The following is a 17,193-nucleotide window of genomic DNA, read 5'->3' on the forward strand; positions in this document are numbered from 1 at the left end:
TTTAGAACCAACAGCAATGGGCAGTGAATAGTGGCTCCACATTGTGGTCTTTTTTGCTTTTATCTCCTGAGAAACTGGAGGGTTGGCGGCATACACATACAGACCCCCTTTGTATATCTTGCTCTGGGAAAAGGAAGTTGGCAATTCTCCTCATTTTCAGGTTTTGCTAATGCAGCAGCGGAGCGCCAAGCTGTGTTCCTTTGTGTCTTCGAGACGACGAAGTAAACAAAGTCCTTCACTTTCATTGTGTCAACATATGCAGGCATCATTTACACAAGTTTAATTATGTGCAGAAATGCCGAGTTGCAGTTTTCTGTGTGCATATTGGACTAATGAGTGAGACGCAGCTGAAAAGCAGCGACCTCAGCAGCCGTTTTCAATTCCAGCTCTATCTCACAAGACAGTGATTTATCATCCATCACTTAAATGTCTCTGTCATATGAGAAAGGACTGGAGTTGTTTAACATAGTCAGTAAATACAAATAAAAGCACAAAACTTAAAGTCCCAGGTCATATTTTCAGTGTCAACATGTGTGCAGGTCCACTACATGAAGGAGGTACGCATGCTCAACTGCGAATGCCCTCGTAGCACTTTCCAGTCTTCTTTTTTTTTTGGTTGAAAGTGTCAAAGAAGAAGAAGTTTCATGAGAAAGTCCACCAGTATCCATTCAGGTACAACTCAGCACTCAAAGAATACAAGGAAAAACAATTGAGGGCAATTTCCTGGTAAGAAATTGCTGCTACTTAAAGTGAGATCGGGTACACATGCGTGGAATGTTAGACTGTATGCACATGTAGAAAAGAGCGTTTCACCCAGCCCTAAAGCCCTGTCCATGGTGCCAGGTTGTTTGATTTTTAAAAAAGAAATTGTAACAGGTGATTAGTACTTTTAAGCCAGTGGCATATAGTGCTTCTGTTAAAAGACTATTTTCTACCATGGACTAACACGCATGGTCCAGATGTAATCTGAAAAACGTGTTGGAACATCTGTCTACATGACAGAGGCACATCACTGTTTGTGTTTTTACATGGCCGTGCAATGATAATAAAGGCATTAGAATTGTTTTAAAATGTTTGTTTACATATATTTCAGTCTTAAGTGAGTCCTTACCTAACCTTTTATAAGCCTTGAAACAGAGTTAGAAGATGAGAGACAGATAGTGAGAGAATGGAATCAGGAGGGAAACTTACCTTATTAGGCTTGTGCTTTATTGTTACTATTTACTGCCCAGAAAATACAGTTGAACTTCTCTGCAGCACTGATTTATTAAATTGCTGAAGGTCACCACCTCACTTAGTGATGACCCACGTGCATTAAAGATCAATCTTGTGTTGCTGAGTGTGTGACAGGAGACGATAAGGAAATACACAGCACACACTGCAACAGCTATTGTTTCATGGCCCAGACGACCTATGAGCTCTGGCTCTTAACTACTTGTTATTAGGATCAGGTCATTGTTGTTTTTAAAATATAAAATATTGCCAGTCTTATTCTGTAAGTGTCCCATTTACAGTACAGTTCATTTACACAGGAGACTTGGCGGGGTCTCAATCAGAGTAAAAGTTAAATGTGTTTGGCACCACAAAACAAATCACTTCTTATGGTTTTTCCTGAGCTTTAGAACTTTATTATATAGCTAGGACTTACCAATTTTAATTTACTTGGCATGCCTAAAAGCTGATGTATGACTGTTGGACCTTGCATCTTTTTTTCCATCTTTCTTTTTTTTTTACCAGACGACAAAAAAGGGGCCCCCAGCTTGAATTTCCTCCCTTAGTTGTTTTGACTTTTCACTGAGGGCCAAGCTAGCTAAAGCTGTGACTGCAGTGCACACACACACACACACACACTGAGGCCTTGGTTAAGTTTTCGCTGCTAATCACTTTCATATGTGCAGGGCAACTGGAAAGTGTGTTGTTTTATCTCACGTCATCGTCCGTGCCTATGGCTGCGAGCATGTGTTGCCGGTTAACACTTGAAAACACAGTCTGCGAGAATCAGAAAAGACAGGCCTATCTATAACAGAGCAAATTGATTTTGTGTGTGTGTTGTGGACGGTTGTGCACATGCATGAGTGTGTATGCAGTCAGTCAAGTCAGAGCATCAGCTTCAGCCTGACGACTGGAGTGGATTAAGAGCTTAGAGACACACTCCTCCAGGGCTTTACACACAAACCTCTTCACAGGATTGGAGTGACTTAATCTCTCAATTTTTCTCCTTGGTACCAGCTTCCCATTAACCTTTATTACTAAGGCAAATGATCAGACTAAGTACTAAGTACTGAGTTGGTTACAAAAATACAGCTAAATGCCTTTTTTATTTGGCTGCTGAATTAATTAATTAATTTTGTTCTTGTGACCAAGATTATAAAAGTTTTATTTTTTTGTTTTGACTTTTTGTTTTTAAAATGAGTTACTTTTAATTTGTTTTTATAGTGAGTATAGTTTTAAAAAATAAAGCCAAGAGACGAAAGACACACATAAACATAACAACATATATAATAATAATAATAACCCTCAAAACAATAAACCCAATAAAAGACTAGAGGTTTAATTCACGTAGATGAACCAACTCAACCCAATTAACTACATAACAAATGTTGTGTTTAACTTGAACAGCCTTATGTCCCACATTGTAAATAAAAACAAATTAAAAACATTTTTTACATATTTTGTATGAATGAAAAGTGCTGGCAGACAAAAAATAAATACACTTCATTGGAACCCAAAATGTATGAAATTAATTTTCAAAGACGAAACCTAAGCACATTTTTCCTACAATTGTAGCTACTTTTATAAACACACAATTAAGTGTCAGTTAGTTATTTGTTTTTTTTAAACTCTAGTTATTATTATTTCCTTAGTTTTAGTTAACTATAAAAACCTTGCTTGTGACAAGTTTCTGTACATTTTGTGAACTTCTAACACATTTGAACAGGATTACCTAAAGCAACAGATGGTTATATTATTGTGTCTACCATTTATATGAGCTTTATATCTTAAGAGGTCAAATTAGATTTAATAGAATTAAGACAAAACACGAGAAATACTTCAGCATCCAATGAACGGTGAAAGCCTTGATAAATACAAATCAAACAAAGACAGTGAAACTCTGTAAACTGCAAAATATTTTTTAATCAAAAGGAGGCAGGTGGGACAAATGCATTCATAAACAATGCTTAAAAAACTCAATTTTGACTCAAATAGTTGTCCTTTTATGTGCCTTATCTCCTTTGAGGGGTAGAAACATGCTCCCACCGTGTTAGCTTTTGTTTCTCATGTGATAGCTATAATTGCAACAGTAACAGGATCACAGGATATTCCGATCACGTTTTCTCAGTGAGCGGTGATGGATTGATAACCCTGCATACCAGCGAGATTCTTAGGTTCAAAATGTGTATCCTGTTGTTTCGTAGTGAGACAGCGCGGTACAGTTGTTAGACCACCAACGGCACTACTTGACTTTTTGACTTTTATTCTTTCTTGTAGGTTCTTCTAGGGAGAAACAAGTGCATAACTGTTTAAGGTATGAGAGTCTGTTCAGAGTTTTAAATGTTTGATGTGATTGCCAGTCATCCACGGGTTAGTGGTTTACGATTCAAATATCAGATACCAGAAGGAGCGATAATGATTCTTATGTGGTGTGTGGTCGTCAGTATGTGTGGGCTCTTTTGTGGCCTCCGTCAGACCCAAAGTTAGATTCTTATTTATTTCCTGTGTCTTTTATGTTACCACTTCCCAGGAATTATGGTGAAAATAAATGTAAAAAAAAAGGAAGACGTAGTGGTGGAGCGATTTGGGGAAAGTCAAGTGACAGAGAGAAGACAGGTTAACACACATTGGAAAAAAAGGAACCACTGTCTTAGTGCTGTATTTGATTATATCACATTTGCTGCTCTGTTTGCTTTATTGTCTGTCATCAGTTTGAACAAGGCAGATGTTGGACTGTATTTGTATTTCTGACTCTTCAGAGACTGTGAGAGACACCTGTGTGTGATTAAAGTCAGTGTGGAGGGCAAAAACTCTGCATGTGTGACTGCACTGGACAGTAAATAACCACTAAGAACTCCATCATCATCCCTGTGGTAATGGGTGTGTAAATGCCGGTGACATGTCACTGATTCTGATTGGATCAGGAGGACATGAATGAACATGGCACACTGTGTGTGTGTGGGTGTGTGCGTGTGTGTGTGTGTGTGTGAGAGAGTGTTCCAGGACATCTGTGTCCTGGCACTTGACTTAATTCCGCAACAGATCTGTCGTTGATGCTGCTTTCTTTATCTCATTAGACAGACTTGAGTGTCATGAGGACGCTTGGAACTCGATACCAGAATGAAGTCTGTTCGGTGTTTATTTAGTTTCTAACAACTTAAAGTAATGACATTTGAGATACTTCAAAGGTTTTGCAGGGACTCTTCCTCTTCCACTTCTCATCATCCTGACCGTTTATCTGACCAACAAGTGTGTCCTGATCCAGTCATCGGGGGTTTTCCATGTTGTAAATTTGCTGTTTTGATATTTTTTTTTTCTCACACAATTGCATATCTATCCAACCAAGAACAGAAATCCCTTTTCACCCGTACTGACACTGATACACCGGTACTGATTTTGTTGACCCTTAATGACCTGTCCAGGATGTACTCCACCTTTCGCCCTATGTCAGCTGGGATTGCTCCAGTAACCCTGTGACCCTCATGTGGAGGATAAAGTGGTAGATGATGAATGAATAAATATAACTTAGTACAGAGAATGAAACTCAATTTAATGTTCAAAAAACATTTTTAAAATTGTCCATTTCCATTATAGATGTTTATTTTAAAAACATAGTTTCAGGTTTTTATACTTGCCATCACACTTATTACTTATCTTACATATATCAAGCGATAACTGTGGTTTCTTTTTAAGGTCCTGTAATGCACACCTCTAATGATGACCTTTTAGCAGTGTTCCACTGTAACCTAATCTTAACATTTCCAAAATGTCACCTCTTTTGGTCAAGTAGAAAGTTACAAAGGCCAGCGGGCCTCATGAGAGACAACCTGTCCCTTGTTGGCCTCTCTGTTTCACGGGGAGGTTCTGGCAACGGTCAAACACTCTGCTGTTCCAGGGACAAGAAGGCTGTGTGTCTTTTCCCAAAATGCCTCGAAGCACAAAACGAAATGGGACAAATCCCACGAGGAGTCGGGAGACAGACCAAAGAAAATGTGCACAGAGGAGGAAAAGAATGAGAGATCAGAGAACATAAAGTTTGAATACGTGCATATATAAGAATGAAAACATTAAGAAGGACTGCAGTGTGGGAGCGTGTCATTCGTAGTGTTTGCACTACCTGTGCCAGGATGCTGAGCATTTCGAGGTCAGGGGTTCAGGAGGAGGCCACACCTGAATGCATTGCTCCTGCTGTGGTCTGGAACATTCCTCTGGCTTCAGTAATAACCTCCTAATGGCACTAATGATCCTCACCAGAGAAGCCTTGCTCCATGGTGGTGGTGGTGGTGGTGTTGGTGGGGCGAGGAAACAAAAATGTTTTCCACAGTTATTTACATAATTTTTTTGTGGCATGAATTCACTGACACTCAAAGTGTGCTTAAAACCATAGAATATGTCTCATAGAATTGTTCCAGTTGGTTGTTTTGTGCAGCAGATTGTTGTTCTAGTGATATTTGTTGAGTAGTGGAGAAGATCCATTTATATTTTGAGTATTATTATTATTATTGGCTTGGTGGTGGCTAGGGCAACAAGTTCTCATTTGTGTTATCGTGTGTGTTGAGTGTGTGGTGAGTATGTCCAGGTCCCTGAGTGTGCATAGAGAAGGAGATAGTGGAATGGTAGAGCCAATGAGTCCACACAGTGTGTTAGTTACTTGTTCCCATAAACATTGTACTTGTGGGCCGAGCCAGAGTGTGTGGAGGAAAAATGGATTGTCTAGCTTCCTTCATTGTATGATTGTAACAAGTTCAAAAAGAAAAGACTAATAATAATTTTTTTCTCTTCCCCATGTTTTCTTGCTCCTTCCTCCCTCTCCACTTGTCTTGATGGTGTTGTATGTGGAGGTGAAGTATCCATGGGCGAGCTCCAGGATCCCTTCCTCGTCAGTGTCCATCTCATCGCCGACCCTGGCCAGGGCAAGTTCTTGCAGCGAGCTGCCGATGCCGTGCTTGCATGGGTTCACCCAGAGCTGCAGCTCTTCAGAGTCTCGGAGCGAGCGTCTGTTTCCCACCGGCCCCGGCCCAAGAACCACCAAAATGGCAGCCTGGGAACAACCTGCCAGCCAGCAATGGCTGTCATCGTCTTCCTCCAGGAGGCATACGGTGGCGAGGAGCAGATACTAATGTTGCACCGTGCTCTGCAGAGGCCGCCATGGAGATACCACCACACTGAGAAAGTCAGCAATGGTCGGCGGATGCTTCCACTGTCACCATGCAGTCAGGACTTTTTCACTCTGTCTCCTGGAACACCACTGTGGGCCGTGCGACAGGTGCATTACGGGAAAGAGATAGTGCGATTTACTGTTTATTGCCGACATGAAAATTATGCCGACATGGTGCGGCTGTACAAGCTGCTGCTTCACCGCAGGTTATCGCAGAAGAAGGAGGACTTCTGTTTCTTTGTGGTGTACTCCAACCCAGATATGGAGATTCAGTTATCCTTTAAGAGGCTCCCACGAGGTCAGACTCCGCTGGTGCTGGAGTCGGCAGTGATGGAGGTGAGGGTACGGGACGTTGGAGTGCTGGTGCCCCTGCTGCCACATACCTGCAGCCCAATCAGTGAGGTCCGCTGGCAGACGGAGGACTATGAAGGAAATAAGATCCTCCTGCAGGTGAGAGTGCATTCAGTTCTTGATTTGAGGTCAAATCAGATAAAGCAGTGGACAGTAAATGATGCCCGATGCCTTACGTCAGACTACACAATCTTTTTGTCTGTTACAGTGGTCACTAGAGATGAGCAGATATGATACTCAGTATCGGTATTGGTCCATTTCGGGCTAAAACAATAGTTGCAGATATCAGAAAGGTGTAAAAGTAAGATGTGAAGCGATCCATTGACTCTAAATAAGATGTAAATGCTTCACTAATCACTGGCAACATGGTGGGATTAATGATTGTCCTTGATTGTTAAGGACAAATCAAGTCCTTAACTAGCCAGTGGCAAGGATGTGATATCCGTATGGTATCAGACCAAAAACTGGTATGGTTCCTATCCCTTATAGTCAGTATTTACTCGTCAGATTATGCAAACACAGAGTCGTACATTTCTACTGAGGCTTGACTGAGAGACATGACAGACTACACCATTGTACCCAATCTGACCAATCATCACGTCTGACTTGATGGAAGGAAAAGATCCAGAGGGCCTCGCTAGATGAAACAAAACAAAAGCCGCGTGCCTGATAGTTGCTGTGTGCTCTGATTATTCAGCGTTGCTGATGTGAGAGAACACATCAGAGACGGCATAAAAAAGATCAAACATGCCAGACTTTCTGTTGGGAGGTTGCGAGGAGTCCCAGACGCGGCATTAATTATCGTTCACTGTGACGCACTACATGTGAAAAAGATGTGAATAAGAATCGATTTGCAGGTCCAACCGTTCCAAATACCATCTGTTCATCTGCTGTAATCATGCTTCTAATGTGTAGTTTGACCCTGGCAGTAGATTGGCAAATCCAGCCCAGTTTTCACTGATGAGGTTGAGCCTTCTGCTCTTGCACTTAGTTCTGAGGATTTCCCCAAAACTTATCCTGTCGACCAAAGAGCGAGGGATTTATTTTGGTGCTGTGTAGCCTTTAATAATCTTTATATTTTGGTGCACTTTGCCTGAAACATAAATTGTGGAAGTAACATTTCAAAAGATAGAAAAACCGCTTCCACTTCCACTCGAAAGACGTATGTTTTATTTTCTATCATTAAAATAATCTGATTCTACGAAGGTCTAAATATAACAAGCTCTTAACGAAAGTCTCTATCCAACATCCAGTATAATTGAAGTTTGAATTTACAGATTTTATTTACTGCGACTGCTTTATGACAATTACATAACAATGAGGGCTGCCAGAAGTGTGTGAACACACACACACAGTGGTCCTTGTTTGGAGGGTATCAGTTTCCAAGAGGATATTTGTCCAGGCAGTGTTAGATAATTCATTTTGAAAGTTCAATCCATTTAAGCTGCAGTCCATTACTGGGATTGAAACAGCACTGAGGGAAGCAATAAGCTGATCTATCATGACATTTTACCATATGTATGATGCTTAACTGCCACCTGGACTGAAGTCATGTGGTCCCGCTCCATTTTAGACAATAAAACCAGTCTCTAAAAAGCTAATAACAATATATCACCCATTTTCTGCTTTTTAACAATTTACAAGGAAGGAGCAAGTCTAGACTTCAGCTTGCCATTAGCAGGACACAATACAGATATTTAAGCTCTGCGTTTGGATGTTTCTTTCTTGACATGCATTTGGGAGTCATACCTGAGTTTTCCCTCAAACCAGTTGTGTTTTTGCTGTACAGATGATTTAACTAGTTTTATGTGCACCCAAGTCCATAGTGTTCCAGCTGTCACATAACATTGTCTACACAGAAAATCAATGGGACTTTTATTCAACTTTCCAGAAGTAGTGCATGCCTGAAACAGCTGCAACTCCATCCTGTTTCCTTTAAGGTCCATCGAATAGGGGAGAAAAAGTATAAAACTTTATGATACATCTTTTTTTTTTCTTCCTGTACCATATATAGAATCTAGGATTAGAAATAGAAGAATGGAATGCCCATTTTGACTACCTTGACCTCAATGTGACATCCTAAAAAGTTTGACATTCAACTGAAAAATATAAAATGTACAATATTATATTCTATATTATACTATTCATCTATTTTGATAATTGATCAATCCTTAAAGCCTTTCAAATATCATGATTTTCTGCTTTTATTTGTTATATCTTATTTCAAGGGTAATATATTTGGGTTCTGGACTGCTGGGCATTTGATTTATGGTAATTGTGACTGGTATTTCTTTATATATTTCTATATTTTAATAACAAAATGAGTACAGCATAACTGCATATTGATAATCGTTTCCAGTTGAATGGGATATTAGGACTTTAAAAAGAGCCACAAACAAACTGTCGAGCAGATTATTAAATCACACATTTCCCTGACTCTGCACAACTGTGTGTAACTGAAGATTAATGTTCTGTTGTGCTGTTTTTGTCTTTCTAAAGGTCAGTTCTCTGGCTGACCCAGCTTATCCCAAGTTTTTTTTTCTTTATTTTTAAAAAGGGTCTGATCATTGTCACGTCAACAACCTCATTACCCAGCACCCCCTGCTGCTGCTCCTCACTACCACTGTAGCATATTGTCCTCACAGAAAACTAGACAGATCCTGTCACGTCATATTAGCAGAAAGAGGGATGCACACTTTAACCCAAATGTTCACTGGAACAGTTGAAGTACAGAACACAAGTGCAGTGGACCTGCATGATGTTTGAGATAACAACACACACGCGTGCATGCACACACACACACACGCACACACACACACACACCTTCTCCTTCTCTAGCCTCCCAAAAGTGTCATTACACTTTAAATCACAGCCTCAGCAGCAGACAAGAATAAACCTCCCTCTTCCCTGAAGGGGAGAGACTAGATGAGACAAACAGAAGACGAAATAAAGAAGTGAAGAGTGAGAGAAAGATAAACGGGACCAAGTGCACTGCAGAAAATAACTTGGAGCAGACACACAATTGCTGTTGCCTTAACTTTAGCACTCACCATCCTACCTACATGCATATGTGAGGTAATGAAAAACAAAACATCTTACGCTCAGGTGATTACACACTTATAAGAATGAAAGTATAACTGTATTAAAGCTTCAAATTCTGTCAAATGAAAATAATTTCACTTCATGTTTTACAGACTGGCTTAATAAAACCGTTATTATACAACCGAATATTATTATCATATTATTTATTATTCATTTAAAAATAATGTTTACTCCTACTCCTTTCAGTCACTGAATGGTTATATATATTTATATGAATGCAACAAACAATAAAACACATTTTCTCACTCATCTGTCATGGATGGTATTTTGTTTTCAGGTTTTCAAATAAAGTCCAGACACCAAGTATTTTGGCAGTCACATATTTTCTGCTCTTCATACACCATGCGTCAGTACATTTCAATTTTAAATATTATAATGGATAGACTGAAAGACTCCATCACAACAAGGAATTACAAGCAGAAGGAATTAAGAGAAACAGAAAAAAGATGTTTTGGCAACACATTCCCACACAAATTGATCCCTCATTGAAGTGCTCACATTTTCCTCTTGTCATACTTCTCCTGCTCCAGCACCACCTCAGGAACAACACACAACAACACACAACAGACAAACACATTATGAAAGGAAGCAAATGATGTGCTTCCTTTCCTTTCTTGTGTTTTCTGTTGTGGTAGCATATTAGGTTTTTTTTATTAGAAAGCAATACAGGCAGATTTTTTCATTATTATTATTTTACATTTGAAAATTGAGGTAAAATGTTGAGAAAGAAGTCAGTTATCTTAAAAAGAAACTATCAGATGAGATGATTTTTTATCTGCATATGAAGAATAACGTTTAAAGCAGCTGTATGTAACTTTTGTTGATTTTTTTTTGTTTTTTTCTGCCTCAGTTTGGTCTTTGTGAACAGAAACATTATTTTATATGCTGCGTCCTGCATCTGAAAACAGGCTTTCTAAAGCAATACTATTAAACTTAGAAGAATTTGCTTCTCTAACTTTGCTGTTAACTCATTTGACAGTGGTTTAAGTGTAACAAACATTTGTTTATAGTTAAAGGTTAAGCTACAGCTTTAAAAAATCAAGCTGGACGTATAGTGTTCTGTGAACACTGCAAACAATTTACATTTGTCTTTCAGTGCATGCACACAAAGTCGTCGTCAGCATTTCAGACAGTTCAGAAGCAGGAACCACACATTAGGAAGATTTTGATGATAGGATGTAATGCCGTGGTAGCTCCTCGTACTGAAAATGAACCTTTCCACTTTATTTTGTTTTTAAAGAGTCGGTGATTTAGTTTGACTTCCTTTTTGACTTGAATTGTAGTTTCAAGAACAAACCTGACATCCTACTTTGTGAATGAAGTTGAAAGTTGACTCAATCTCAACATCTTTAACTTCATTTTCTAAGGTTTGAAAGAAAAATTTCTTTTTCCTTCTGCCTGTCCACTATTTTATGAAAAGCAGCAGCAGATAATAACAGAGAGTGATGATGTGATTTTCACTGAACAGAGCGTCCACTCAACGAGTGAGTGTCTCACTCACATGAACAGGTGTCGCCCTAACGAGTCATTAGCTTAAGGAGCTGCACCTGTGAGGAGAGACCCTCTGCTCAATAGTCTCTCATGTTACATGTTGTTTTAGCATAACCTTCACCGTTCACCCCCTTTGTAAATATCAGCCACAATTGGATGGATGGTAATTCTATATAACTTGTATAATCAATTAATCAATTTTAAGTTATGTTAAAAGGCCAGAAATGTCCAGAAGCCAAGGTGAAATCCTATTAACCATGAAAAGAAAAAAACTTGTTAGTAACACAGACGCTTGTCTCCACGAAAATCACAGCTCCACTCTTGTTCTCAGGACACTTAAATCTTTCCATGATAATTACTGTTGTTGAATCTGAACATACGGAAATTAAAAAAAAAAAAATTAAAAAAAGAAAGAAAAATCCCCTTTTTCCCCAAATTGTTAGAAATGATTGTCTCGAGGCTGCCGTGTGAAAAGTTATTGACCCTGCTCGTATTGTTCGTATGAAAAGCCGGATGATGGAGCAGAAACATGGAGAAACTATCAGTACACAGAGTGGGAGGGAGCTGCGGTATCACTACTGAAGGAAAAAGAAAACAAAGATGAGGGACCGAACTGACAGAGCGGTGAAATGAACACTGCTGCAGCTGCATTACATGTTATAAACGAGAACATATTCACGTCTTGGTCAGAACAGGAGATCTTTACTCTGCTCTCCAGACGACTTTGGCCCTCGCAGATGTAACGTATGATTCTGATCCACAGTGTCCGTGTTTGGAGATAACTCAGCTCCATAAATGAAGGTGTGACATAAATGGGCCTCCTTTGGACACTAATGACTTCTCCAGCTGCTGCTGAGATTCATAAAGTGGCTGCGCTAAAAACAGGGGGCATGAGGGGGCTTTTTTAACCCCAGGGTTCCCTTATACTCCTCCGTCTAACACTCTGCTGGGTTGCATAACAGCCCACAGAGGGCGGTTAATGGTCTTGAATGTGCACCTATTTTCCTTTTCTTTCTCCTGTGACCTCATAGAGTGTGCATTAAGATAGCACCACCACCATTTTCCCTGTGCAAGCAAAGCAGAAGTCCTATCAAACAACACGGCGCAAGCTTGAAATCACTGCCATGCATCCTTTATTTTGTGTAACTTTAAAATATACACAAATGTCTGTTACATTCAAACCGTTTTCAGATGAGTTCACGCAGCGCTATTGAAGCCTTTTCAGGTTCACACGACTCTCCCTGCGTTTCTCAGCACCGTGTTGTTTAGAACTCATATCACCCGGAGACGTTCCCTCCCTGCACACAGGAGGTGATTTATTTCACGTCGAGACACATGGAGGCAACAGCAGTAAAATGTAGTAAAACGAGACGACGCCCACAAAAGGATTCAGCAGGGAATTCTACGTAGAAAACGTTCAGCTGGTTGTCGAGATAAAGGCTTCTTCTTCAGGTACAGGCGTGTGTATAAAGAGTGGAAGTTTATCGAATAGCCAGCTGATGGCTTGATGCAAACAGATCTCCATTTCTATTTGAATGGAAGTCACATGGGAAAAAGAGCCTACTTGATTTTAAAATATCAGTATACGTTTTCCTCAGGAGTAATAGTCTCAGGTCTAAGTTTCAGTTCTTCTTCAACAGAACGTGGTGTCATTTGCATAAATTATATTGCCATTAAGAGGAAAATAGAATGTAAGGAAAGATAAATAAAAATAAATAAAAATAAAGAAAGAAAATAAATATGAATGGATACTATGTGATTATTGATAGTTCAGTGTCTCACAGTTTCAAAACGTGGGTTTTCCGTCCCAAACGGAAGATTATGTCTACTTTTTAGATATGGTCTATGGGAGTCGCTCTTATTTCTACTCTTTGCAATGAAAAAGAGCATTAAAATATGCCTCTGTGTATCAGACACAGAGAATGATTTAGAGAGAACATCGCTTGTATCCACAGGAAACTGAGATGCACCTCATGCTCATTTCTCTGGAAGTGACAGACGTTAAGTCATTTTGAAGTTTCACACTGAGACTGTCTTGGCAGCTTATGTATGTATAGTGCGCGCGCGTGTTGAAAATGTATCACCTTGTTGTGTTATTGTTTTCGCACACGCAGCTGCATGCATGTAAGAATAATCCGATCCCAGACATAAGCAAAGACTGTTCCCTTCACATGTGTGAGGAATATGAGTGTAATAATTCAATATGAGACTTATTCTTGGCGGCGCTAACCTGGTTCACCTCCCACAAAGTGAAAACACTTTGGCTACTCAGTCTGATTATCAGAGTGTGAGGTCTAGTTAAAGAGCACTCTCTTTTAAAACTCAAATTCAAACATTTTTGGCTTAAAGTGTCTGTGTTTGTTTGTTTGTATTCGGCCATTGTATTAAAGGCATTTTAATTGACTCCATTGTGTCTCATTTAGAAGGGATTGTTTGAGAGAATATGGATATACTGTACTACACAAGCTTTAAAATAAAAATCGTTTGGTTTTCACAAACTCTATACGTAAGGACCTTGCTATGGAGGCTGCTGTTTGTGACACCATGTTTGTTAAAGCAGCCTTAAATGGCAAACCAGCCAGAGCATGTATTTAGCATTTTGAAGTGGAACCTTTATACGCAAACAAAGAAGAACAACATCCTTTCTGGCATGCAAACGTCACCGTAGTTCCCTGTAAGCAGAGGAGTGCTCTGTTTGGTACAAACTGCAGTCTCACCATTAGATGTCAGTAATTCTTACACACTGGACCTTTATTGAGTCTAGGAAGTGCTCCTACCCAAAGCATTATGATGTATTTCAAATTTTGCATATTACATTTATTATCTCTCATAAAAATAATCGCCCAAAAATGAGCTGTTATGGTAAAATGACTCATTGGACTGACTCAAACCACTGAAGTTAGATGCACAATCAGCACGGATCTTTATTGATTTCTCTTTCTCTCCTGCTCAGGTGCAAAGCTCAGGTCCCCACTTCAAACGCAGACACGACCCTGGCAACGAAACAGCTTCGGCGCCATCCACCATCACCCGCACTGGCTCCTCTTACAGGAACCGCAGGCATCATCAGCGAGTGATGCCTCATCCTCAGGTCCACCACCAAACCTCCCACAGCTCCCTCCCACTGGCCTGTGAGGAGCCAGAGGAGCAGGAGCCGTGGCCTGACCGGCAACATCCGGACAGCTGGGGGACTCAGTGGAGGGGCCAGCAGCAGTCCGGCTCCCTCTTCTCTATACCCAACCTTGGATCAGCCAGCTCCCACTCCACCTGCTCCTCTTCCGGCCCTTCTTCCAGCCCGCACCACAGGAGCCACTCCCACCGCAGAAACTCTTCCCTCATCCCGCCCTTCAGACTCAATGTGGAGTCTCTGATTGGAGCAGAGGAGACAGATGTGGACACTGGGAACACAGTAACCCCAGGCAACAGTGTGGACTTAACTGTGGTGTCTGCGTACATCAAATCAAACACGCCACAGACTAGCAGGCCGTCATCGGCACCACCTGAAGACATCGCACCCTCCCTTTGCTCTGGAGTCCCAGAGAACACCTACAAGGCAGCCACACTGGGGCGGACTCCACAAAGCTTCTCCATCAACTACACCCCGTGCACATATCTCCAAAGCACCAGTGTGTCCATAAGTGCTGCTCCGTCTCTGAGCGACGTGTCCATAAACCAGTTTGACAGTTGCAGCATTATTAGTGCACCCATTGAAGAGGCAGATGATAAGGCAGAGGAAGAAGACCAGGAATTCTACATTTGAGCTACAGCTATAATCTGAGATGACTCACTCTCACCATGAATGACAGGAGTCAGGGCTGAGACACTTGGAACAGCTCAACTCTGCCCACTGGTGTTTGAGAGTAGAACTACAGTGATAGTGAGCGTAAATACCAGTAAAAAAAAAAAACTGTATATAATGTTCTCATGTATTCATGACTGGTGGGTTTTTTTTCACGTTGAGATTTAATCTGTGTAAATATTAGGTTAAGATGAAGTTACTCATATAAAGGACCAATCAATAACTGTGTATAGATACACTTAAATAAATAAAATCGTTTCACTTTCAAGTCTGCTCCTTGTACTGCTACTTTAAAGGAACATACCAACCCTTGAGGAAAAATAAGTGCAATTTCAACAATATTATGCAAAAGTTTACCATTTACATGTGCAACAACTTACAGATCATAATGAAGCTACAAAGGCACAACATATTTAGTCACAGATATCTGAAATTGACAAATACAGTTTTTCACATTATGAGCAGACTGTAATTATAATGTGAAATTTTAACAAATTCATCCTGCAGGGCCAATTGGACCCTTGGGTGGTCCGGTTCTGGCCTGTGGGCCCTATGTTTGACACTCCTGCTCTAAACAAGTAGGGAGACTTCTATGGCTGACTTGGGTACCTTTGTGCTCACACTGCACAGATTTGTATATGCATATTCAGGCTTTACAAAATGTGTTTTTTGATATAAAGTAGCAATAATTCTACAAAAATCACAAAATAGCCCGTTTTTCTTTTCTTTTTGTTCATAACAACGAGCCAAGTGAACTTTGAACTGTGACATATTTCCAAATTTCACAAATTCAATACGGTTTTAAACATGTTGAGTACTTTGTGCTCAAGTGTGTTTATATGGTTGGTGAAAATGAAAGAACATTTTCATCAGAGTGCCTAGGTTGTGATGAAAAAAAGGATATAGGACTCTATTGCACATTCTTATAAATAAGGGTTAAGGGTTAACTTACATTGTTATGTATGTACTTATATTATTCATAGAGTCTGTGGGAGCTTCTGAAAGCAGCTCAGATCTTTTCCTACAACTACAAACTGACTAAAAAATGATTTTGGTCCCTGTCAGTCAGCTGATACATCAGTGTGGCAGCTATCTGGAAACAGATACTTGTGTAAATGGGTTAAATAGATGATTGACAAAGGCTGACCTGAAGCACATGCCTTTAAGATGTGTACATTATATCCATGGTATATAAAGACCATGTTGTGCAGTGTATGTATGCAGTGGTTAAGTGCCTGCAGGTGGGAACAGGGAGGACCTTCACCAACTGAGCTCACGTTGTTACCACCCATTAGCCTGAAGTGTAGATGTCTGTGTTGGGATCAGCTGACAGACACACAGTCCCTGCAGCAGTTGTGGATCCTTAAATATTTAACAGTTGTGTTTGTGTTTGTGTTTACCTGATGACTGTTAGTCCGGCGTGTTGTGGGCTCATTAGAGAGAGATACTTACATTTTAATATTAACATATCGCATCATCTCCAGAAGATGGAAGAAGATATGGAAAGGCAGTTATTCCTTCACAGATGAAAACAACTGAAAATAAAAATGTCAATTCAAATCTAAGGTTTCTTTACTTTAGACACATGCTAATGATCATTAATGAATTCAGTGATCATTATAAAAAGAACTTATTACTTAAAACACAAGTCAAATCAATAAAAATTACAGGCACATTAAAATAAGGAATGTCAACCAAAATGCTTATTAAAGTGAGGTTAAACTGTACACACAGAATATAAGTCATAATAACATTTAAATGAAAATGAAATCCAAATGACATTTAAATCTTTAATACAACACTGTGCTGCCCTCTTGTGTTTACCATTAAGGCTTAAGATTTAATTTGAAAGTAGCACTAACTCTTTAAAAGTTAATTAAGGAATTGTACCTTGATTATAAACTAATCTGTGCTATATCATGTCATGTTTCAGTTTCTTGTTGGTGCAGTTTATCAGTCTGTCTGCTGTGTGTCTGGGGAAATCTTTAACAACCTCATGTTTGAGCTGAAACCGCCCTCTCTCTCTCCACCGTTAGAGCACTTTAACAGGTGTGGATCTGTCTGTGTGGTCTCTGCACAC

General features: G+C 39.9%; 1 protein-coding gene across 6 annotated transcripts in view; it reads left to right on the plus strand.

Moving 5' to 3' along the window:
• Positions 1 to 16,427, plus strand: part of LOC131455356 (protein FAM124A) — a 34,792-nt gene extending 18,365 nt beyond the window's left edge. For 3 of the 6 annotated variants that reach the window (XM_058622929.1, XM_058622930.1, XM_058622931.1), the window contains 2 exons: positions 6,054 to 6,820; positions 14,268 to 16,427. In XM_058622929.1, the coding sequence (XP_058478912.1) occupies positions 6,054 to 6,820; positions 14,268 to 15,074 (1,574 nt within the window). In that variant the 3' untranslated portion in view covers positions 15,075 to 16,427. Of the gene's footprint in view, positions 1 to 3,068; positions 3,527 to 6,044; positions 6,821 to 14,267 lie in introns of those variants that run through there. The other 3 variants (XM_058622928.1, XM_058622932.1, XM_058622934.1) reach the window with 2 other exon arrangements.
• The last annotated feature ends 766 nt before the right edge of the window (positions 16,428 to 17,193 follow it).

Source organism: Solea solea, chromosome 2 (genome assembly GCF_958295425.1).
Source record: "Solea solea chromosome 2, fSolSol10.1, whole genome shotgun sequence".
In the NCBI taxonomy this organism is placed as follows: Eukaryota; Metazoa; Chordata; class Actinopteri; order Pleuronectiformes; family Soleidae; genus Solea; species Solea solea.